At 37.9% G+C, this 25956-nt stretch overlaps 1 protein-coding gene across 1 annotated transcript in view; it reads left to right on the top strand.

Annotated features, from left to right (window-relative positions):
• rngtt (RNA guanylyltransferase and 5'-phosphatase) overlaps nucleotides 1-25956 on the top strand; it is a 125615-nt gene that overhangs the window by 4780 nt on the left and 94879 nt on the right. The window contains exons 5-9 of the mRNA XM_059513328.1: nucleotides 4267-4342; nucleotides 14361-14616; nucleotides 14762-14871; nucleotides 16645-16746; nucleotides 25588-25723. Of these exons, the coding sequence (XP_059369311.1) occupies nucleotides 4267-4342; nucleotides 14361-14616; nucleotides 14762-14871; nucleotides 16645-16746; nucleotides 25588-25723 (680 nt within the window). The remainder of the gene's footprint in view (nucleotides 1-4266; nucleotides 4343-14360; nucleotides 14617-14761; nucleotides 14872-16644; nucleotides 16747-25587; nucleotides 25724-25956) is intronic.

Below are 25956 nucleotides of genomic sequence, written 5' to 3'. Positions count from 1 at the left end.
ATGTTTCATTAGCAGACAGTAGTTTATTTACACACCGACCGAACCCATTTTTACTCGCACTGGACGCTTGCCAAATGTGAACGTTATTTCTGATGTTGTTTTCCAAATTGTTTAAGAATAGTGAAGTCATCAAAACAAAGAAAAAACACAAATGAATTAAGAGATTTATGGCGTGAGCAAGAAATGTAAATCTGTATCTTATACATGAATCGCTCTCTTTTGTTTCAAATCCAGCTTGTTGAGGTGCATCCTGGTACTTTTCTTTCCTGTTGTCCATCAGGCCATCAGGTTGTGTCCTAGTTTAATGTGTGTGAAGATGCAGTCACATTTCTGCTGAATTAGTGACACCAGGATCGTTCCACAGTAATTGTACATCCGTGATGATTGAACACCAGGTGGTTTATTCTTAGGAAGCTGAATGGTTTTTATGTTTGGCGTGGAAAAAGATCTAAAGTCAAATCATCCCATCCCCAGTGGCGTTCCCTCAGCTCTTTCAGCGCAGTTTTGTTGTGTTTGGTAGTTTTCTCATGCCACATCATGACACTGCATGTAAACCCCCTCAGAGGTGCTGAAGTAGATCTTCCCATGTATAAATAACAGTTGCAAGCGGTCCGTCGAGGCTCAGACATCAGTGGAGTCGAGCGTCATCAGTGCAGCGTTCAGGTTTCTAGAGACTCGGACCGCTGTGGGCTGGGATGTAAAATCACCATGAAGAAGAATGTGTGCCGTTTATCACGTTTGCCTCTGATGAAATCTTTATTTTTGTATTGCCAGAGGACATAATCCCAAAAATACCTGATACAGCGGCGTCCACGTGAGAACGCTTTGATAAGAAAGTTCATTTAGTCATAAAGTATAAATGTGATGTTCAGGTGAAGGCTAACAGACCTGACGCTCGCTGGAGTTTGTTCACCTTGTCATCGTTTAACATCTGGCTTGTGTCCACTTTTAAAAAAACCATTGGCTATGATTTACTAATAAAGACACTTTATCAGGTTATGAGGAAAATGTATGAAATTAATTTCATCCAGAGTTTCACTCCTGGGGGAATATATAGAGAAAACCTGTTGAATATGATGTATGCTTCTGGTGTTATTGGAAACGTTTCATCAGTGAACATTATTGCAAAGTGTTTGTCTTTGTAATTTCTCTTTGAAATGTAATAACTCGCACTACCTCTTCTTTTCATCTGACCTTTCCTAGACTGTGTTGGCTGTTGGTTAATGTCCACCAGCAGATAAATAGAGTTGGAGGAGGAAAAAAACCCTTTATGTGGAATTCTGCATAAATTGGTGATAAGATGTTGTGTGTCTTGAGTCACAACTATAAACATTCAGACAGTCTGCTCAAATATTGTCTTTACATCTTTATTGAGCTCACTGTTCAAAACACTTACTGTAAAGATGTGTATACATGTAAATGTTTTCAGAATATGCTCTGAATGCGTGTATTTTTATATATACTTAAATAAATATACATGGCACACATACATGTGTAAACAAAAACTCTTTTTTGGATGTGATTAATAGTTTTGACAACAATAGTTTATTTGATCAAAAATACAGTAAAAGCAGAAATACTCTGAAATATTATTACAATTTAAAATGTATATTTTTTGATTATACTGTAAAATTAAATTTTCAGCATCATTTCTCCAGTCTTCAGTGTCACATGATCTTCAGAAATCATTCTGATAGGATTTCTTTCTTTCTTTCTTTCTTTCTTTCTTTCTTTCTTTCTTTGGTGAATAATAGAACAATCTCTTTGATTCAATGCATCCTTGAGTGTGCATTAAGAAATGCATAAAAATAAAAAAAGATTAAAAAGATTTAATCAATTATTGCTGGTTCTTTTGACAGTAATAACCTCCACCAATCGTTTCCTGTAATTGCAGCTCAGACATGGACTCTTGCACCCTTTCTTATTACAGACCCTTTCTTCTGCAATATTCTTTGGACAGAATTGCTCTCTTGAGTTCAGGCCGAGTCCGTGTTGAGGTCAGGAGCGTGACTCCAGAAGGTGTGCTTTCTTCTGCTGGTTTCTGTCCTGTCACGTCACTCAAATCCAGTTGATTTTACATTTGCCTCATACATTTCCTGATCTATTTTTTTTTTTAATTCATGATGTGTTCAATTTGGCTAAGATGTGAAATTAAATGTGTTGATCGCTGTGTGCAGAAATCCAGGTCGAGTCTTTCACGCTGCAGTGCAGGAAGCAGGAAGCTTTGCACAACTCATTTGCATATGGTTTTGAACAAGCTTTGTGTTTTTGTTTGTAATAGTTTGGGCTGACAGTGGGCTGAACGCAGCTCGCAGATTGATGACTGAACACACGCATTACAATTGATGGATGCTTTTTCATAAAGAATCTCTCCTGACAAAGACCACACACACACACACACACACACACACACACACACACACACACGAACAGAACAGTACAACCCATCCAAATTTGTTACTGACTAAAATATTGTAACATTTAGCTAAATAAAACTAAAAGTACAGACATAAAAAATTGTTACATAAAAAAAAAAAAAAAATATATATATATATATATATATATATATATATATATATATATTTAGATAATTGTATTTTATTATATACATTTTAGATTGTTGCCAAGGCAGCATTTGTTATTTTCATTTAATTTGATTTAATGTACTAAAATAAATATTACAATAAATATAAATGAAGCTAAAATTGAAAGAAAAATTAAGTAAAAAAATATATAAATATATATATATATAAACAATATTGGGTAGATTACTCTTACATAAAAAAAAGTAAATAGTTTCTAGCTGCTGATTAAATCTTCAACAGTGTAATTAGATTATTGTACTAAATACTCTCTCTGAAGAGTATTGCATTACTTTAATTGATTCTTTGAGAGAAATAATACAACATTGCATCAGTTATTCTTCAACTGAGCGAAGGACAGTATTTTATTGGAGATTACACTAAAAACATAGACTTTTTAACATTAGATGTTAAATCACTGTTGTTTTTTTCCGAATTGTTCCAATCAGTATTTAATTTAATTACATCAGAAGTATCAGAGTATCCCTTCATAATTAAATTCCAGTAATGAATTGCTTAGGAAAGCCTTGCACCCAACAGTGTATAACAGCATCTCAGTGATACTAGATAGCACTGCTTGAGCCGTGTCTTTAGCGAGCAGTGATCAGGACCAGAGATGTTGCTTTACCACGTCTTTCGCCGCTGTTTAAATCTGTCTGTGTTTATCTCCTCAGTCAGCTGTCATCAACACTTCTCCTGATAGTCTGTTAGGATGAGAAGGACAGGATCAGGACTGGTGCTGTCTGCGCTGAACACAGCAGCCTTTTCCAAAAACATCTGATCGTTTGCCTGTGTGTCAGAAATAGCGTGGTGTTCACATCCACAGCAGACTGCATCATTGATCTGAATGGGCTTTGTGTGCTCTGCTGTGACACCGGTGTAGACGGGGTTAATGTCAGGAACTCCTCGTGCTTAACTCTAGCTTCATTTATCAGCGTCTGTGGAAGCACCTGTTTTTGCATTTCACTGTGTTGCTTTTGCAGTGTTTTTTTGCAGCAAGTAAACATGCTCTAGACAGATGTAACTGGCTGTTGCTTGCTCTCATCTCACATCTTTTGCAGCTTCTGAAAATGTACTGATCAAGTAAAAAGTCCAGTTATAATTGTTGGAAATCAATATCGGTCGACCACTCGATGTTTTCGGTTGATCCAGTGACACGTATATTTACAATATATAAATCCACTCAACTGAATGAACTCTAAATCAAAAATACACAAAACTGCATGCTTTCATTTTGATTTTTTATCATGTTTATCATCAGTTCCAGTATATTGCGGCTCTATATGGACGACTTTGGCCTTTGCGTCTTGCTGTTTTTCATCACTCTGTGATTATTACCCTGTTGCAAAAGCGGCAAACTGAAAACAAAAGGCCAGCTCTGTGAAAGAAACACTTGAGAAGCACATCTCTCCGCACTTCCTGCTGATGACTGTAATTATCTTAATAAGTTCACGCAGCTATTTGCAAGCTGCGGCTGGCTTGACCAGAGTTCAGCACTGAGCGCTGCATATTTAATACATGTATCAGTGAGTCCACAGATGAAGGGCTTGCTTCTGTCATCAGTGGTCACAGACCGCATAAATTACCAGAAATGATGAGATAGACTTGGTTCGTGTGTCCAGACTGATTGTTCTTTTGGTCCGTGTGAGTAATGTGTGATACTGTTGTGTTCTGTCTCCCGCAGGCGTTCACTGTACGCATGGCTTCAACCGCACAGGCTTTTTAATATGTGCCTACCTGGTGGAGAAAATGGACTGGAGGTTAGATAACACACATGAGCACTCAGCCAATCAGAACACACACAGACGAGCACTCAGCCAATCAGCACACACACACACACACGCACACGAGCATTCAGCCAATCAGCACACACACACACACACGAGCATTCAGCTAATCAGCACACAAACACACAGACGAGCACTCAGCCAATCAGAACACACACAGACGAGCACTCAGCCAATCAGAACACACACAGACGAGCACTCAGCCAATCAGAACACACACAGACGAGCACTCAGCCAATCAGAACACACACAGACGAGCACTCAGCCAATCAGAACACACACAGACGAGCACTCAGCCAATCAGAACACACACAGACGAGCACTCAGCCAATCAGCACACACACATGAGCACTCAGCCAATCAGCAAACACACACACGCACACGAGCATTCAGCCAATCAGCACACACACACACACGAGCATTCAGCCAATCAGCACACACACATGAGCACTCAGCCAATCAGCACACACACACACGCACACGCACACGAGCATTCAGCCAATCAGCACACACACGCACACGAGCATTCAGCCAATCAGAACACACACAGACGAGCACTCAGCCAATCAGAACACACACAGACGAGCACTCAGCCAATCAGAACACACACAGACGAGCACTCAGCCAATCAGAACACACACAGACGAGCACTCAGCCAATCAGCACACACACGAGCACTCAGCCAATCAGCACACACACACACGCACACGAGCATTCAGCCAACCAGCACACACACACACACGAGCATTCAGCCAATCAGAACACACACAGACGAGCACTCAGCCAATCAGAACACACACAGACGAGCACTCAGCCAATCAGAACACACACAGACGAGCACTCAGCCAATCAGAACACACACAGACGAGCACTGTGAGGAATCTGGCAAACACAAATTTATATTTGTGACCATTTTTTATAAAAAAAATTGAGGTTTATACATAATATGAAAGCTGAATAAATAAGCTTTCCATTGATGTAAGGTTTGTTAGGAGGGCAATATTTGGCTGAGATGCAACTGTTTGAAAATCTGGAATCTGAGGTTGCAAAAAAAAAACATTAATATTGAGGAAATTGTCTTTAAAAGTTGTCCAAATGAAGTTCTTAGCACTGCATATTACTAATCAGAAATGTTTTGATACATTTATGGTAGGAAGTTTACTAAATATCTTCATGGAACATGATCTTTACTTAATGTCCTTATAATGTTTGGCATAAAAGAAAAAGCAATAATTTTGACCCATACGATGTAGTTGTCTACTGCTACAAATATACCCCAGAGACTGAAGACACATGGGACACATATTAGTGATAAAATTCCTCAAAATTGGAAAATAATTAAATTATTATTAATACAATCAAAACAAACGGTCAAAGACAATAAAAAAGATACAAATGACATAAACTGTTTAAGTATTTTATGGAAGTCTAAAGTATTCAGCTAACAAGAATACTACAGAAATTGAATAATCAACCGTAAAATAAAACAGCATAGTCTTCACCGTAAGAATTAATCTTGCTTTGTTTCTTATTAAAGTTAGCGAAGTCCTTCAGTCAAGAGTAGACCCCGAGGCCGCCGCCAGGCGCCGCCATTTAGAATTTCAGCCGCCGCCAGCCAATAATTTCCTAAGGCAAATTGAGCCGCCATCCGCCGGCTAGAATTATTTGCATCAAATAATAATTCTATCACATAGAGACATACACACACGAAATATATAAACAATACACAAGATCTATTTTCCCACTGGTTTCATAACAGCACAGTCTTGTGCTCGTTGCTACGATACACAGACTCACAGTGAATTGACGACCAATTAAAATTGCTCGTTTTCCGTACAGAAGAAGTGATGCATTTTTTTTCTCGCACTGAGGTGAAATGGCGGAAAGAAGCAAGCAAGGTAATTTTGATCTCACTTCTCACATACTTTCCTAATTCCAACTTACTTTTTTTTTTACTTAGGCCTACCCAGACTTTTGTTAAATCTTCAGGGCACGGTTGCACAAACACCTGAATCAAAGATTGCTGTTATGAACCAAATATTCTGGAACGGAGAGATTTATAGCACTGAACGTGATATTACTGCAGTAACAAACCACCGTTTCCACATTGCTAATTCACAACGCATGGTTCAGTGTACATTGAAGTGAAATGTGCAAAACTTTGTCCAAAATAATACTGATAACAGTGTGTGTTTATATTAAGGCGAGACACGGCAGGCAAAAACATTGTTTTTTTTCCTGGTAAATTTGGAGATTTTTGGATATTTGTCTTCAATAACATTTCTTTCAGACTTGTGGTGAAAAAAAGTCCGAAATACACATTTAGGTCTTTATTTTACTACACTTCGTCTGTTTGCGTCTGTAGATTTCTCATAAATTCAACAAAAGTTTGCATTCTTAATCAACATACTTCTCCGCGATCTCTGCCGTCACCCTCTCAATCATGCACCGTTTAGCTCTCTCTCTTCTGTACAATCCTGTTGGATCCAAATATGGTCATTTCCTTTTTATCAGAAACCAATCGTGAAAGTAAAAAGACTGAATGCGCGATCTCATTGGCTGATGATAAATCTTTAAAGCCCGTTTTCTCAAAATGACCTTTCTCTCATACTCCAAGTCCGAAATCTCCACTTCAGTAGTACCTAGTTATATTATGAAGACATTTACAGAGGGATTTGTAAATATATTATTCCTAGCCTGATATATAACATTTTATTCCAAAAAACATGGCGAAAATCATTTTTTAAGGCTATTGACACAGTATATTCTGATTTACAGGATAACAAAAGTAGATATCCATAAACCCCTCTGTAATTTTTTTCCCATCAATTGTAGGCTATTTGAAAATTTTTAGTAGCATACAGACTACAAAATAAATATGTGCATACGTTGTGAAAGTAAAATCTGGTGTTTTTTTATTACATTGTATTGCATTTTGTAGAAATATAGTGTAAGCCATGCAATGCTTGGAAAGATTGAGATTAAGTTAATCACTATAACATAGAAATCTGTAGACATGAAATGGCAGCTTCAGCCATTTGCAGCTATGAAAAGTTTGGCGGCTGCAGCAGCCATTTAGGTTTTGGCTGAGCCGGCTAGCCAGCCAATAACTTCATCAGCCAGCCATTATTCTCAAAACAAATGGCTTCGTGCTGTAGTCAAGAGCAGTGAGTCTTTCGTTGCTTGATACGACAGAAGAAAATAGTTTATTACTAAATTATGATGTTTTGATGTTAAAATCTTGGTAACATTAGAAGTGGACTTCAGAGAACAGTGCAAAATCAAAAAGGAGGCACTTCATGACTTCTTTAAGAAATGTTTGCTGTAAGGTTCCCTCAGAGTTCAAATGAACACTCACCCAGAGTATGTTTCTTTTGAAAGAGTTGACATTATTAACACTCAGCCAGTGTTAACTAACTACTCTTGAAGTGTTAAAACATCACATATTGTGTTGTTGTTCTGGTGATCCAGTGTTCCCTGTCTTTGGCCATAAATGAAGAAATATGACAATCAGAGTCACTCTTACAGCAAAAAATGGTCTTCTTTTTCCAGAAGAGATCAGAAAAACGCTGCTGACGTCTTTCACTTTGGAAGAAGTTAAAAGTAATTTCTAAGTCTCTGAGTCTCCAGCAGTTGTCACGTTGTAATCTATAAATGGCTTGGACCACTAGTAGGTCTTCCTCAGAGCCATCTGCTGAAATTTCAATGAGAGCGCATTAAAAAAACATGCTTGGAAGTGAAGGCTTTACGTCTGTCACCTTCGGTCGGTGTTGGTGATCGTACAGTCAGAGGGACGTGGAGAATATCCTGCAGTGCTAGCCAGTACTGTTCAACATATTCAACTGATCGAAATCCACATTCAAACAAACAGTTTAAGGCTAGTATCACAACTGAAAAAAGATGAAATGGGAGTCTTTCTCTTCCATCCGTAGCACAGACTGGGTGTGAGTTCACAAAAGTTGCCACGGCGAAGGCTTGGCTCATGAATATTAATTGAGTTTGCTCTGTAGGCCTGCTTGATTAGCTGACAGCCAGGGTTTGGCACATGAATATTGATTTCTTGTGACCGGACTAGATGCTCTGGGGAAACTTGCTAAGCAATCAATTAATATTCATGTACAAGGAAGCAATCTGCCCGTCAAATAACGATGCAAGTACTTGAAGGAAATATGCCATTGTTTTCAGTTAAATATTTAAATGAAGACTTTAAATATATGTATTTAACTACATTGTTATTAAATATGGTTGATCATTTAAAAACATAATTGGCATAAATTGTGTATTTTCATCATAAAAACAACAAAACAAGGCATTTGATGTAGTATTCTTTTTATTTTAGTGATTTGTATTGTTTCTAGCTAAACACATCATAAGAATTAGCCAGAATCAGGTTTTTATTTTTTTTACTATTCAGTAAGGCTTTGTTTTCTCTACTTTCTTTTCTTTTTAACAAATTAATACTTTTATTAAGCAGGATGCATGAAATAGATCAAAAGTAACTGTTTATATATTTTACAAAAAAAAAAATTAGAAACTAGAAACTCTAGTTCTAGAAATTAGAAACATTCTGTTCTTTTTAACCTTCTATTTATCAAAGAATCTTGAAAAAAAATTTTTTGCAAATGTTTTCTACAAAAATATTGGCCCGCACAGCTGTTTTTAACATTAATGATAATCAGAAATGTTTCTTGAGCAGAAAATGACTCTGAAGACTGGAGTAATGATATATATATATTAGGGGTGTCTCCGACTAAGGATTTTCATAGTCGAATCTTGGCGATATTTGGCGATTCGAATCATATATTTGGGGGAGGGACAAAATACATTAACAAGAGTCAAGTCAGACATTCGACTAAAATAATTACTGATGTTAACACACAGGGAAAATGTGTAACAAACAACTTGCAGATATAAACGGGGTAAATAATGTTTTATGTTTTGATGAACAGATAGCTAACACAACGTCGGCGAAACCATAACAATTAACAATTTTATTTTATTTTTTACAATAGTGCTCTCATTATAACGTTAGTCTAAAACGTTAGCAGTTAATGTTCTGCATTTCTGTTTTGAGCTGAAGATGACCAGTAGAGTGAGCATTTGATAGCAAGTTTTTAATCAATGGGATTCAACTCATAATTTCATATAGCATACGCTTCATTATTTATACAACATAACGTTAATACTAAGACTTAAAGGCTATTTGCAAAAAGGGCCTGAATGCACATAAACATATCTGCGGGGCTCCTTTTGTGGATGCGTTCTTCACGAATCAATGTGCAGAAACATGGCAGCTAAACTCTAAACATTCATAGCGTTTTAGGGGTGTAACGATTCACTTGTTTTCTCGATGCATCGATTACAAACCCTGACGATTCCTATGAATCGATCTTGAAACATGATTTTTTTAATCGTGAATCGCCGATCTCGGACAGTAATCGATTCAAAATGTTAAGAATCGAATGAATCGCGATTTCTATTGCAATTCAATGCTTTCAAAATATATACACATTAAATTACTACACGCACAAATTAATGGAGACCTAAAAGAGTGTTTGTGAATCGTGCCTCTAATCTGTCTTTCACGCGCTCCACTGTTTATCACCTGTGACTGTCACAGGATTGCGCTCGCGCTCCGTTCGTCTCTGACGCCGCTGACGTGCGATCTATAGGACTCGTGGCCAGTGATACTAAAGTCAAGTAGCTTTACTTTTCTGTAGTTTGTCAATGGCTCTCTGCATTTTACCGACTGCGTTACCTGAGCAGTCAAAGCTGTATTTATTGCATGGACGGAGCAGAAATGTAATTGTCTAAATCATAGCACAGTTCCATTGAATGATAAATGTGTTTAAACAATGCGGATGAACCGAATGTTCGAAGGAAACTGTTAAAATAATCACAGCATTAACAATGACCTTGAAATAAGAGCGCAAGGTTTATCTGATAATCAGATGCATGGAAGTAGCGTTTGATGCTTTTAGCAAACAGACATCGGGTGCGTTTTCTCTCAGAATCATCATTCGCCGATGGAGAGGAATGGTTAAATAGCTTCTATAGCATTTTATTTTGTGAAAATGAGATTAAGAAGTTTTCACACTGAAAGAGAAGTTATCTTGCTCTCATAGACATGCAGCTAAACTGAATAAAAGCAGAATGAAATGATGAAACATTAAAAAAAACCACAATAAATACAATTTATGAATGATGCAGTGGTAATTGACATATCATTTGTTACAGTACAGAAACTATAAAGTATATTTTCTACCTTTGTGCAGAAAATTAAAATAATTGCTAATTAAATGTAGCCTAGTAAATAAAACAATCATAAAATTGCCATTAGGAAAAAAAAAAATAGATTACAAATGACTGATTATTGTCCAGGAGTGTATTTGATTTCTTAGTTAATTAAAATTAATAAAAAAAGAAGATAATTCCTTGTAACAAAAATAAATAATAATAATTATGATAATATATAGGCTACATACATAAAATTATTGTATTTGACATTTCTGTCACTTCTGAAATGATGTCTATGCCCCTGGTGTGACAAAATGTTAGCTTATACATAATACTCTTAAAGCTCTTTTTTTAAGTCTTGGCTTACATACATTTTTACATATGCCATGTCATGCCATAGCATCATTAAACGAGCATGTAACAATGGACAAAAGTTTTTTTTTTAACCTTTGGTTCTCCAACCATAAAAGCTGCTGTAATTTGCCCCCTGACTAAGCATTTAACTAATTTAGAGGAAGCATTTAAATAATCCTGTGAGTGCACTTAAATAATGCAGAATCTAATCGTTATAATACAATCGAATCAAATTTTATTGTGAATCAAATCGAATTGAATCTTTCTAAATTTGCTAAAATTGTTCTTGAATCGATTTGAAAACCTATGAATCGTGTATTCATTATAATGGTGTTCTCATTATAATGGTATGTGTGTGACAGTCCAGTCATAGTTATTAATATTCTGCTTTGTAGTTTGTCCTTCTCACGCTGTGTTCTGAAAAGATATCACTGTAGTACTACAATGAAGCACTTGACTCAAAACCAAATGCATCTTATATCAAGGAAAATAATATATCCATGATATACACCGGCTGACATGTTTTGAAATCACTTGTACTTTACCTCTTCAAAACAATCCAGTCTGCCTGTGCCAGTTTGAGTCTTGGTAAAGTTTTAAATCCCTGCCCCCAAGATGCTCCTCTGTCGGTCCGGATTATGGAAAGTGAAACAAATCTATAGGGATGGTTGGATTTATACACGCACTTTAAAATATTACTTTAAAGCTTCTTTCTTTTCAGATTCTTACAGCTTTATCATAATAGGCTGCATATTAACTTATTGGGAGAAAAACAGTAGTTTTAATTAATTAATAGTCAAAATGCCGTAATCAATAACACCCCTTGAATATTCGACTGTTAGATTGGTAGTTGAATCAGGCTCCTTGAATCAAAGCATCGATTCATCTATTATTCGGGGTCACCCCTAATATATATAGGTTTTAATTGTGTTATTAAAAATATCTTTCTTTATTCTTTAGTTTTTATTTTGATGCCATGTGGTTGTTTCCCCCCCAAGTTAGTGAAGACATACTGCTGTAGCTTAAAGAAATTCATCTGCCATGAAGGACATATTATGTCATATTTTATAAGAGAGAAGCAGATTCCTTCAGTTTGCTTTTGTAGTGACGCATGAATATAAACTTGATATCTGGCAGGCAGTTACCTGTCTTTATAATGTTTATTCAGTAGACTTTGAGCTTCATTATAAGTGGATGATTCGGCAACTTAAAAATTAGATGTCTAAAATCCAGTTGAGATCTGAGCACAATTCCCTCTCTCTCCCTCCCCCTCTCCCTATCCCTATCCCTCTCTCTCCCTCCCCCTCTCCCTCTCCCTATCCCTATCCCTCTCTCTCCCTCTTTCTACCCTCTCCCTATCCCTATCCCTCTATCTCCCTCTTTCTACCCTCTCCCTATCCCTATCCCTCTCTCTCCCTCTTTCTACCCTATCCCTCTCACTCCCTCCCTCTCCCTATCCCTCTCTCTCCCTCTTTCTACCCTATCCCTATCCCTCTCACTCCCTCCCTCTCCCTATCCCTATCCCTCTCTCTCCCTCCCCCTCTCCCTCTCCCTATCCCTATCCCTCTCTCTCCCTCCCCCTCTCCCTATCCCTAACCCTCTCTCTCCCTCTTTCTACCCTCTCCCTATCCCTATCCCTTTCTCTCCCTATCCCTATCCTTCTCTCTCCCTCTTTCTACCCTCTCCCTATCCCTATCCCTCTCTCTCCCTCTTTCTACCCTCTCCCTATCCCTATCCCTCTCTCTCCCTCTTTCTACCCTCTCCCTATCCCTATCCCTCTCTCTCCCTCTTTCTACCCTCTCCCTATCCCTATCCCTCTCTCTCCCTCCCCCTCACCCTATCCCTAACCCTCTCTCTCCCTCTTTCTACCCTCTCCCTATCCCTATCCCTTTCTCTCCCTCTTTCTACCCTCTCCCTATCCCTATCCCTCTCTCTCCCTCCCCCTCTCCCTATCCCTAACCCTCTCTCTCCCTCTTTCTACCCTCTCCCTATCCCTTTCTCTCCCTATCCTTATCCTTCTCTCTCCCTCTTTCTACCCTCTCCCTATCCCTATCCCTCTCTCTCCCTCTTTCTACCCTCTCCCTATCCCTATCCCTCTCTCTCCCTCTTTCTACCCTCTCCCTATCCCTATCCCTCTCTCTCCCTCTTTCTACCCTCTCCCTATCCCTATCCCTCTCTCTCCCTCCCCCTCACCCTATCCCTAACCCTCTCTCTCCCTCTTTCTACCCTCTCCCTCTCCCTATCCCTATCCCTCTCTCTCCCTCTTTCTACCCTCTCCCTATCCCTATCCCTCTCTCTCCCTCCCCCTCACCCTATCCCTAACCCTCTCTCTCCCTCTTTCTACCCTCTCCCTATCCCTATCTCTTTCTCTCCCTATCCCTATCCTTCTCTCTCCCTCCTCCTCTCCCTATCGCTATCCCTCTCTCTCCCTATCCCTCTCCCTATCCCTTTCTCTCCCTATCCCTATCCTTCTCTCTCCCTCCTCCTCTCCCTATCCCTCTCTCTCCCTCCCCCTCTCCCTATCCCTAACCCTCTCTCTCCCTCTTTCTACCCTCTCCCTATGCCTATCCCTCTCTCTCCCTCTCCCTCTCCCTATCCCCTTCTCTCCCTCTCTCTCCCTTCCTTCTGAGAAATAAATTCAGAACTGCAAGATATAAACTCACATTTCTGACTTTATATTTCCTCACATTTCTGACTTTTTTTTCTCGCAATTCTGACTTTTTTTCATCAGAATTGTGTGATATAAACACAATTGTGAGTTATAAAGTCAGAATTGTGAGATAAAAAGTCACAATAACTTTTTTATTCAGTAGCAGAAACGGACTTCCATAATAAACAGTAATATTGAAAAATTATATTAAAATTTATTGTAACCTCTTGAATGACCTAAAACTTTTTTTAATATGTTGTAAAACATAGTTTATTATTGTGATCAAAGCTGTATTTTCAGCATCATTGCTCCAGTGTCACATGATCTTCAGAAATCGTTTTAATGTTAAATTTGCTGCTCAAGAAAACATATATTATAGTGAAAACTGTAATACATTTTAGGATTTTAAAACAAAACTGGAAATCTTATAAATCAAGTGATGAACTTATAAATCATCACTTGATCAATTTAATGCATCCTTGCTGAATTAAAGTATTAATTGCTTTAAAAAAATTTACTGACCCCAAACTTCTGAATGGTAGTGTAATTACTTAAGATAAGTACACGTGAATTACATAAATATTTAATTTAGTTAAAATAAGATAAACACACACATTTAAAATATATTAAATATCAAACATTAAAACAAAGATAATAGTTTTAAATTCTTTGTTAGAATTTTACTGGAAGTAATCAAGACATTAGATGCAGATGTTTACAGCGAGCTCTGGTGTGTGTTGTGTGTGTCAGTATCGAGGCCGCTGTGGCAGCGTTCGCTCAGGCTCGGCCCCCGGGCATCTATAAAGCTGACTATCTGAAGGAGCTCTTCCGCCGCTACGGGGACGTGGAGGATGCGCCGCCTGCTCCTGCTCTCCCCGAGTGGTGCTTCGATGACGAGGAGGAGGATGAAGATGTGGACGATGATGGGAATGCCGTCGCTCAGGGCTCCGAGCCCAGCTCCTCTCACTCCAGTCAGGGCAAGAAGAAGAAAGAACGGCTAAAACTGGTGAGAGAAACTCAGCTCAGCTCATAGTCTTGAAGGACAAAAGCCTGGTGTCATTAACAAGACTCCTCTCTGACCGTGTGACTGGTCTGTTAGTGTCCCGGGTATAACTTCCTTTCTTCTGAGTGTTTGTGTGTTTGTGTCTCAGCACGCTGTGTTTCTGGAGGGAGTGTCTGTCAGAGGAGTCACTCAAGTCACGTCACAACCCAAGCTCGGCCTGATCCAGAGGAAGTGTCAGGAGTTCTCTGAGTGGGACAAGTGAGTCTGTGTGTGAGTCTGTGTCTGTGTGTGTGTGCTTTAAACCCCTCCAGATGGTTTCCAGCTCTCAGTCCGTGTGACTGATATGCCTAGTAATGGAAACTATTCAGATTGTGAGGACCGTAAATTTGTGAGGGACACAAACAGGGAACAAATTAATACTCAGACATCATACTTTTATTTCTCGGAAAAAGGCACAATGAAATAATTTGCTTAGCCTTCAGGAAATGCTGCTCGTCAACCTCAGGATGTCGAATTATGTCAAATAAATATTTTATTTATTTTATTTATGGCTTGAAATGTTTGCAGCCCTTTTACCAAATGTAATGTTTTCCTAGCAATAAGCATTAAATAAACACTCTAAATTAAATTAAAATATTACTACAGTGTAAAAAAATAAAAATAATTTGGTAATATTTAGTAACAATATTTGGCAATATTTTAAATTTTTTGCCTCTGGTAACCGTTGAATTATTAAGCTTAAATTACTGATGTAAAATCAATGTATACTACCTTAAATGTATTAATACAATATATAAAACAACCTGCTTTAACATGCTAGATTTATTTTTTTGTTGGATAATATTGAAAGATCTGCTGAAACTGAATCTTTTCTTGCAGCGACAATGCAGCGATTCTTAGGTTACCGCTTTGAACAAAGCAGCACTGGCTGGCCGGCTTTACTGACGAGATGCGCATTAATGTTAGTGTTCCTGTAGCTCAGTTGGTAGAGCATCGCGCTATAAAGCGCAAGGTTGGGGGTTCGATTCCCCTGGGAACACATGATAGGCAAAAATTGATAGCCTGAATGCACTGTAAGTCACTTTGGATAAAAGCGTCTGCTAAATGCATAAATTTAATTTAATTTAATTAATCATTGGCCAATATATCTCGTGTACTCCTAGATAAAATAAAGAAAATAAAGATTAAAAGAAAACTTCTATAAACAGTCAGTTCCCCTCAGAGATGCATTCAGATAAACTGTAAAAAAGAAATTGAAACATTCTTTATAATTTGTTTAGCATCTCAACCGATTTTAATCGCCATAAATATGATTTTTCGACCGGCTCGTGGTTCATCGTTACATCCCTAGTGATCAGAGAGAAATCTGTCCTTTCACTGGAAGACAGAGTGATATTTTTAGATTAAATATTCAGTAGTTTTCGGCGCTGATAGCCTAGGGGGAAGTGCGCAGACATATAATGTTGTTGGGTTACAGGCATCCCAAGTTCAAATCCCGGTTCAAGGAGCTTTCCCGATCCCACCACACTTCACCTAATGTCTACTCTACACCATCCTCTCCAAATAAAGGCAAAATAACAACAAAACAAAAAACAAAATCGCTTTATTTAACTAGTTGCTTATTAGCATGCATATTAATAGAATATTAGCCATTTAATCCTAAATAAACTTAACAACTTACTAACTATTAATAAGCAGCAAATTAGGAATTTGTTAAGGTAAAAGTCATAGTTAATAGTGAATAAGTGTCCCCGGTTCTAAAGTGTTTTTATTTTATTTTTTTAATACAAAATAAAAGAAGCGCATGCATGGATCAGGTGCCAGTCGAAAACTTTAGAAAATAGATATGGTGAACATCTGGAGAACGTGGTTTTTGTGCATAATAAGTAACGGAAAACAATTTTCTGTACCCTATTAATGGAAAGTGCTGAAGTCTGCCTGATGAAACCACAGACGTGATTACTTTCACTGATGAGACGAGATCAATTAAGACGAGCCAGCAATGTGTCCCGTAATGTGTTTATTTTTCAGATCGGGGTTTCCCGGTGCTCAGCCCGTATCGATGGACCGCAGGAACATTCGTCTGTTGGAGCAGAACGTTTATAAAGTCAGCTGGAAAGCAGACGGCACGCGGTGAGTCCAGCCACTGAAGTACTGCGCTCTAATACACATGCTGCTGTGATCCAGAACCACTGTGGCATCTCATCTCACTACACAAAATGATTACAACTATCTTCATTTTTATAGCCATATTACTCTCTCCCACTGTCCTTAAGATTTTTCCTAAAGAAAAGATTAGTTCACGATTAGTTTTGTGGCTGTTTTTGACCACCTGCTCTCTTACGCTTATAATTAAACAGGCTATTTTTGCTGTTGTATTTTTCAGTGTGCAAATTAAGTGCATGAATTTGCTGATTACGGAGTAGATGATATGTAAATTTGAGAGGTCATATGTTAATGAGATCATAGTTGTGTTGTTAAGTATAATTTAAGGTTTAAGTAGTTTTTGCAGCTTGGATTAAATAGCGCTTTCATTTTGAGGAGATGTTTTTAGTCATAATAATTACATATTCAAAGTGTTTCTCTACAAGGGTGCATTAAATTAATCAAACCTGACATTAAAGACGTTTATAATGTTACAAAGGATTCTTATTTCAAATAAATGTTATTCTTTGGAACTTTCTATTCATCCTGGAAAAAATCGATCCAGTTTCCACAAAAATATTTAGCAATTTTCAACACTGATAATAATAATAATCAGAATTGTTTCTTGAGCATCACATGAGCATGTTAGAATGATTTCTGAAGGCTTTGCATCACATTAATAAATTACGTTTTAAAAATAAATTAAATCAGAAAACAGGTATTTTAAATTGTAAAAACTATTTCACAATATATATGTGTTTTTGATTAAATAAATGCAGCCTTGTTGAACTTGATGACACTTATGGTTTGGAGTGACCAGTTCTTTTTATTGTTATTCACTTAATTATTAATATCTGAAGGTTTTTGTTTGGACCAACTAAAGAAGTGGAACGTTTCATGTAGATGAATGCACTTTTATATGCTGTAAAACACAAGCCTTAATGGCACATACAAACAATCTCAGTGCGCCTTTCATGCTTTTACAGTGCCTTTTTAGTAAGTCCACACCCAGATCTAAAGGTCATAGTGAGCTTTGGCAGGTTGTGTGTGTTATTCAGACACTTTTCCAGAAGCCAGAAGTCAGACTTCGACGAGATAAACGATATCTGACCATTTAGAACTGGTCAAGTTATTTAATTATTTTTTTTTTATCTTTAAATTAAAAAGATTTTAGCTAGCAATGATAACATTAATAGCAAAAATGATTCTTTTGATGATCTTCAAAGGACCTTGAGTGTACTTTTCTTGTGCTGTTTCTATAACGTTGAAGTCTAGTGCTCATAAGGGTCTTTGGCCCACGGGAACCTTTTCATAGTACCAGAACTAATTGTGGATCTACCTAGGCCTGTCACGATAACAAATTTTGCCAGACGATAAATTGTCCAAGAAATTATCGCGATAAATGATAATATTGTCGTTCTAAGACCAGTTTCAACTAATATAATGATAAATGGCATAATAACGCAGCTACACCTTTTCAAAGATCAATAAACTTTTATTTTATTTTAGGGCAGTTTCAGAGCAAGAAATATCAACATGTTGACTTTGTGTGGCTTAAAATTTATTAATTTTGTATGTTATATGCCAGTTAGGTATGCTCATATTGACCGTTTAACCGTTAACCGAAAGTAAACATTTAGACCGATTAAATTGCTGGAGGGCGTCCCACCACATCTAGTTAAAAACATCTCAGCTGTTCAGAATGACGCACCAGGTCATGTGAAAAGAACCGACTCAATCAGCTTCCTTCGGGGTGAAATTCCCCGTTGTTTTTGAAAAATGGGGTGCACACACACACAAATCCATTACTGAAATTTCCTTGTTGTAACGGAGATTGCAGCTGATGGATGCTTAGCAATGACAGACGCCTCAGGGGCGCAACTGGAAAGAAGGAGAAAACAACGCGTGCACATCTGTGTGTTTGTGTGTGTGAAATCACTGGGCGCGTTAACACACGCAACCACACGCCTACAGATATATTTAGCCAAGCAAGCCAAATGAAGCGAGCGAAAAGTAGGCCCATTTCGACAGAAAGGGCAACGAAGATATTTGCAAAATATGCTATGCTGTATTAAAGTAAAGTACAATAGTTGTGCAAGTACAATGCTGTATCACTTGAGACGCAATCATCCACAAGCAAATGCAAGGCTCTTCCCAAAGCCGGTCACTCTAGCGAGACATTATCTCTTTATTCCCGGCACATCTGTGCCATCGGAGAGGGTGTTTTCTGCCGCGGGCTGCACAGGCTGCTCTCCAGACTAACCCCACATCACATCATGACATGCTACATTATTTAAATAAAAATTTTTAAAAAATTATCGTGGCCGAAAATATTATCGAGCTCAGTTTGATTTATCAACTATCGCGACAGGCCTAGATCTACCCTCTTTTGTGTGTTTTCGCACCGCCGGAACTGGGTGCGATTTTCGGACGGTACTGCCTTTTTTGAGAACCAAATTAGCTCTTACTCCGGAGCAGGGTCTACTACCCGTGATGTAAGTAGACATCGATTGGCCAGGCACAATCGAAAATGCCCTCACCCGCCATGATTAAAAACACTGTGTAACATACTGTAAACATTGTGTCAACTTATTTCGCAAGTATGATGAACAGTGATAGATGGACGGATGCTGAAGTGCAGGCACTTGTATCAAATGTAGCACTGCCAGTTGTCTTTGGAGATTCTTAGTCCTCCTTTCCATTCTTTCAATCACTTTACGTATACGTCGACATTCCCTGTCCATTATTGTGAAACCCGCGAGACACAACAAAACCACAGCTCCGATAACAGCATCCTCCATCCTCCTGTTTTTAACGTTATTCTTCTTTGCGCACAGATGACATCACTGTCGAACGGCTTACATCATTTACTAGTACACACTGTCTGTGCGAATGCAACCCTTTAAATGGTACTGGGAAAAAGTTTACGCAAAATCGTCCCAGTACTTTAGCACTGTACATTTAGTTCTGGAACTGAAGTGGTGCGAAAGGCCCAATAGAGGGCCATTTAATGAAGGTCCAGGTCATTTTATGGCAGCTCTGCATGAGCTTGTCTGCTGTAATGATGTGAAGCATTTCTCTGCGCCCCTGCTGGCTCATGTGCTCAAACGTCTGCATGAACATCATTAAACACTCGTCCATAAGACAGATCAGCTCAGAAGGACCACGGCATGTGCTCTGTCTTGGCAGAAGTGAATGAGCGGGGGTGATGTGTCATCTATAGCAATCCAAACTCAGTTTAGAGGTGAGCAGAACAGTCACGGCTCTCCGTCACTGAGACGTTACAAAGACGTGGTGATCTCTTTAACTGGAGATCTGTGCTTTGGCCACTCCACTCGGGGCTTACAGAGAATCATTGTGTGATGTGTTTGAGCGCACTTTAATAATGACCAAATGGCAGGGAATTAAAGAAACTTAGAGCAATGACGAGGACTGATGGGTTTCTTTTTTTTGGTTGTTTTTTTGAGGGCTCTGATATCACACCAATTTTCAATATGTGGTGAATAATTGTACAGGGAGCAGTTCTCACTATTAATCATTAGCTTATTAGCATGCCTATTATTAACATATTGACAGTTTTATTAATATTTATAAAGCACATATTCTACATGAGCATATTCAACATCCCTAATCCTCCCCAATACCTGCACTTGCTAACTATTAATAAGCAGCAAATTATTAGTAGTTTGAGGCAAAAGTCATAGTTGATGGTTTGTTGATGGCAAGAATTTAGGGCTGTGACGGTTGCCGTGACAACCGCGTCACCGCGGTGGTCGGTTGCTACCGCGGTTGTCTACTGCCACCGGCGGTAGTGCACGTGACGTCACAAACATAATACAAAGTTTTGTATATAAGTGTAATAACTGTAATAGTTGCAAATTCTAAGTGTATGGTAATTAACAAATTACCTCAAACACAGCGTTTCCTTTAGATTGGCAGATTTGAGCGCGGGAAAATACAGTTTATACATTCAGCAAATTAATTTAGTGTTGGGCGATGGATCTTGTTGGGAAAGCAAATACCACATCGCCGATCTGGAGTCATCTGCATTCATGTCACCCATCGGCGTTTACACAAGTTCTCGTGATCGCAAACGCTGGCTGGTAAGGTTTGGTGAGGCTTTCTCCAAACTGGCCACATACAAACGAGACAGCGATCAATAAACGATGGTAACAAGAAATATGGCAACGATTCCTATTTCAAAGAGAGCACGTGCAGATGAGGAGTTACTGAGCTTGCTTTGTGGCGGAAAAGTAAACCAGACGCAACAACCGCGTTGCGACAGGTTTAGTCTGTTTAGTATCTATACAGGACATTTGAACTCTGTGTCAGTAGCCTACCTCACAGACCGGACGGGGATTTATCATGTCATGTTGTGCTACATCCAGTGTAGCATCACTGATTATAATGAGTATTTTCTCGTGTTGCGTCGCTCGCGTCCGTTAGATAGGGTGTATTTAACTTTCTTATTTAGGCTACTTTCTTGTAGCCTAAATAAACATTATTTCTTTGATATTTATTTTAGTGTTTTGCAGGCAGCGTTCACTGACAGAAGTGCTCAAATAAACACGAACTGACAAGTTAAATAGGATGTGTTAGATGAGTGAGACAGTGCTGGGCTGATTTCTAGACGTGCATATAAATATATCCTGTATATAATATATATAAAATATATCACATGCATGCACAGTTTAAGTCAGCTTTAATCACCTTTTTTGGTAATTCCATGAATTAACTGACCACGACACTGCTTGCACATAGTTTATTTCACAGTTTGATATGAAAGGATATGCACAAAGGAAGCGCGCACCGGCGACTTTGAGCACAGGACCGTCCGCGCTCGCTTAACTTACACCTGATAATAAAGTGAGTGGAGCACGTGTCTGAAACGTTTCCTGTTCAGTCATTCTGCGAGTCTGCGACTGAATAAATTCACTTCTTGTCTTGAGAAAAAGTGACAGAAGCAGCAGTTGTGATTGGGTGGCCATCCCTGCCCCTACGTAAAATAATTTGAATACGTTAAACTGGAAAAAAATTATCGCCTTGGTTAACGAGCAAATTTTGACACTAATATATATATAATTTTTTTTTTTTTTCAAACACCGCGCCACCGGCGGTTGTTGGTCCATGACTACAGCGGTGGTAAAAATCAGCCACCGTCACAGCCCTACAAGAATTGGACCTTAAAATAAAGTGTGACCAAATTGAATAACCATAAACTATCCCTGAAACTGTATTTTATTTATTTAAAGGGATAGTTCACCCAAAATTTTTAAATTCTGTTGTTGTTATTTTATTTTGTTGTTGTTATTTAAATAAAAACATAATTTGCTCAGCCTCATGTTTTTCCAAACCTGTTAGACTCTCATTTATCTTCAGAACACAAATGAAGATATTTGTATTAACTCTGAGATAGTTCTGTCTGTCCTCCACTGACACTTCAAAACATTCAGTGTAGCAGTTTAGGCCAAATTTATCTGAAGAGACTCGGATCGCTTTATGATGAACATATAATGGATTCATGTAAATGTGTCACATCAAGCTTGAGAGAGAAAAAACCTTCTGATAGTTTTCCAAATAAGTGTGAGTCATGGCCGATATGCATTATTCATGTCATTTACGTCAGACTGGCGTTCTCACAGTTTGATGTAAACCACGTAATGTTAAAGGTTCCTGTGAAGTTAGCAGACAGACGATGAGTTCTGGGCTTGACTGATTTAATGCTCGTTGTGGGTTAATTTTGCAGCTTGGCTAATGAGTAATTCAATTTTCATCTGTAATTCTAATAATACGTTTGAATATACTGAATAATCCATCTATAGAGAATATTTAGGGCTTTTCACCTGAGAAATGGTTAAGCCTAAAGACTTTTCTGGCATCACTTATCCTGTCAGTTAAAAGAGTTTGTTGATATCCAGCCTTAGCTAATTTGTCTGTCAGTTCCTTAAATACTCAAATTGTGTTGAACAGACTTTTTTGACTCTTCACTCCAGTTGACTTGTTTTCTGTCGTTTGACATTTCTTATAAATGCTGTTCTGCTCACACCAAGCACAGTGACATGAGCCCGTTGTTCAGTTTCTGATTGATTGTGTGTAGTTAAGCGTGAAGTCGTAACATTTTAACGCTGCTTCATTTCAGACTGTACAAGGTTGGCACTGCAATGGGAGGTTAACGCTGCAAAAGTCCTCCAGAGCAGAGTGTTATAACCCTGCTTTTAGATTACATGTGTGAAATAAGTTAATTTTCAATTCATTATCAACATTATTGCGTGGCTCTCTGAAATTCATGTCATGCCATTTCTCTGGCTCTCTGGTGCCATTGATAGTATTAGAAAAAAAAATGAATGGACGTCATCGTAATGTCTTCTGGCCAGGTATATTTTCTAAATCTGTTTCATTACAAATAGATATTTTGTGACCCTGTAATAATTAATGTAGTGACAGCTGTGTAATAAGTGATATGACTGGTGTGAAGTCTTGTTTGAAGTTGGTCACTTGTCTTGACTCAAAGCTGTTTCCTTTGCAAAAGAGCTTTGCGCTTAGTGAGCTAGGAAACTAAATAAACTCAAATCAATATTTTGTTTCCAGTTATTCACTTAAGTGCCAAGTAGCTGTTAATTAAGCAAGATGATGTTGATTTAATTGTTTTTATCACAAATTAACCCCCTTTGCTTCACTGTGGGGTCTTGATAAATCTCTAGGGGTTTATTTTGCAATTAAAAACTGGCCTGATGCTCATTATCCCTCACTTCTACAAAACCAGTCTTAAGTCTCTGGGGTATATTTGAAGCAATAGCCAAGGGTACTGTACATTGTAGATTATATTTGATGCAAAAAATGATTATATTATTAAGTAAAGATCATGTTACATGAAGATATTTTGTAAATTTCCTACAGTAAATAAATTAAAACTTTATTTTTGATTAATAATATGCATTGCTAAGAACTTAATTTGGACAACTTTAAAGGTGATTTTCTCAATATGTGCACCCTCAGAATCCAGATTTTCAAATAGTTGTATCTCGGCCAAATATTGTCCTCCTAACAAACCATACATCAATGGAAACCATGTGCAAATTATTCCTTTTTGGCATTTCTTGAAAAACCACCTCATGCGAGCGTAAAAACTTTTTTTGCAACATATGGGGGGTTTTGTGAAAGTGACACATTTCCGCAAGGCATATTTTTTAATTTGCAATTTCAATTTACACCATTTGAAGGCTAATGGAAACACAACTACTGAAAATCTTTCCCTCGGCTGTAGCTCTCAAATCATTTTCATGGATATTTGTATTTGGCGCGTTGTTGTGTCTAATAGCCATTTTTAAAAATTTTATCATTAAATATTTCGGAATATCTCCAAAAGCAGAGATTTTAGAGGTCTGTAGTTTCGGTACAATATGTGACCGGGATATACCACTCTATTGCATTAAATATTGAAGACACCTTTATATACATCTAAAAGGCCAATAGTGCATAATGACGTGGAAGCACACACAGAATATGAATGTGATCTTCAGATATTGTGTTACAAAAAAGCTTTTCTAAGCTTTATAATGGCAGTGGGCAGGTGTTTCTGTTCAACAGTCCAAAACACATTAAATAAAGTGCGTGCATCCATAATAAAACATGTGTCATATGGCTCCTTGGGTGAATTAAGTACATTTTCCAAATTCCGTGATTTCAATAGGAATCCATGCATTGAGGGCTTTAGCTTGAGGTTGAATGATTTTGTTTCGACATGCAAATTTGATGCATTAACAGATATCTGCTGGTTTGATATGACTTCTGTGATAGCTGTGAGCTCTGAGCAGAAGAGTATTCTTCAAAAAACATTAAAAATGTTACTGTTAAAACACTTTTGACTGGTAGTGTATATTAGCTATATTAGTTAAAGATATTAATATTAATTATGTGAGCCTGAGACGATTATTTGACAGTGATTTCACATTTCTTATTTGTATGAAGGCTTAATATAAATAAAAGTAGAACTTTATTTGTGCAGTTTTTTTTATATTACATGGTTTTATATTCACTATTATAAGTGTCAGACTTGGCAAGTAAATTAATCATAAGTTTGTATGCACAGACATCTGTTGTTTGCATTCTTGGCAGTTCTTACGAGGTGTTTTAAAATGGTTTTCATATCTATATCTAAAGTATATCGTATCGACCGATATTAAGAAATATATTGTGATTATAGATTTTGCCCATATCATCCAGCCCTAGGTCAAGCCTCCATTTGAGGCTATGGAAACTTTGGAAGTAAGGGTTTTATGGTACAAACCTCTTAACTGCAGCTTCATCCAAGCGCTAGTGATGTTCACGCTCTATCGGTACATCCGTCATGCATTCAGTTTGCTCTGGATGGATTTAAAGTTATTTTACATCCTGATGCAGCTTATATTCCTCTCTGTCAGCTGCCAGCTCTCTCAGATCCCTCTTTTGCTTGGTGTCCTGTTTGTAGAGTAGCTTGCGAAAGTTTGGGAACCTTTCGAATTGGAGGAAGATTTTTCTTATTTTGTTTTGGTGGTCTTTGTTAGGATCCTCAAGGGCTCCATAATATAATCTCTATGCCAACCCTTTTGCGTAATCTCAATACGAAATTTGACTTGTACAGTAAATCTTGCCCAGTTTTTGACAAAATTATTAATACAAAGTCATGCAAAAAGTACCATGCAATCAATTTTTGCCACCGTTATAAATTTACAGTTATGCAACCTTTAACAAGGACAGCCAAAAGCAGGAACACATAAGCCTATATGTGTATATTTGCGGTAGGGGTAAATTAAACTCAGTCATCTCAATGTGTCTCTTGTGTTTTTACAGGTACATGATGTTGATAGATGGAAAAGATGACGTCTATATGATTGACAGAGACAATTCAGTCTTTCACATAGCCAACCTGGAGTTTCCTTTCCGGAAGGATCTTCGCGTCCACCTTTCCAACACGCTTCTGGATGGGGTGAGTTATTGCATGGTTTGAGAGAGAATGGATGCGCTCTAGTCCTACATTTAATGGATGCTCACAGGTTTGGTCAAAAATAAGGCAGTTTTGTGAGCTAATGTATCTTTCTTACATGGATCTTGCTCTCAGAGCATTTATCAGCTCACAACATCATGGGTTGAAATGCACAATTAGAAAGGATGGGGTTCTCAATTAAAGGTTTAATTAAACAGTTTGGTCCAGGTTTTACT

The sequence above is a fragment of the Carassius carassius genome, chromosome 27 (assembly GCF_963082965.1).
Source record: "Carassius carassius chromosome 27, fCarCar2.1, whole genome shotgun sequence".
NCBI lineage: Eukaryota > Metazoa > Chordata > Actinopteri > Cypriniformes > Cyprinidae > Carassius > Carassius carassius.
Note: the sequence above shows the minus strand (reverse complement) of the source record. Positions and strands in the feature narration are given on the sequence as shown.